Source organism: Penaeus monodon, chromosome 29 (assembly GCF_015228065.2).
Source record: "Penaeus monodon isolate SGIC_2016 chromosome 29, NSTDA_Pmon_1, whole genome shotgun sequence".
Classification (NCBI taxonomy): domain Eukaryota; kingdom Metazoa; phylum Arthropoda; class Malacostraca; order Decapoda; family Penaeidae; genus Penaeus; species Penaeus monodon.
In genome coordinates, this window is record NC_051414.1 from 9737658 (window position 1) to 9737910 (window position 253).

A 253-nucleotide genomic window follows, 5' to 3' on the forward strand; every position below is an offset into this window, starting at 1 on the left:
TCGTAGCATCGCCCTCAGCCCCACCGCTTACCTTCGATGCAACACAGACATCCTTTGGCGCAACCTGTCCTCTTAGCATTTGCAACGTTGCAGTTGGCAGCCTTGACGCATGTCCCTCCTTTCTTCGAGCACTTGTCAACAGTTTCGCAGTTTACATTATTGGAACCATCATCTAGAGAATATAAATCTCGTATTCGGACTGGTGTTGCCTTCCAGTCGTTTCAAAATAAGAAGCCCGCAACACTAACCCCTC

At 48.6% G+C, this 253-nt stretch overlaps 1 protein-coding gene across 1 annotated transcript in view; it reads right to left on the reverse strand.

Moving 5' to 3' along the window:
• Nucleotides 1-253, reverse strand: part of LOC119591727 (balbiani ring protein 3-like) — a gene marked incomplete in the record, with an annotated part of 83966 nt that overhangs the window by 57212 nt on the left and 26501 nt on the right. Inside the window, 1 exon segment of the mRNA XM_037940476.1 lies at nt 32-172. Within this exon segment, the coding sequence (XP_037796404.1) occupies nt 32-172 (141 nt within the window).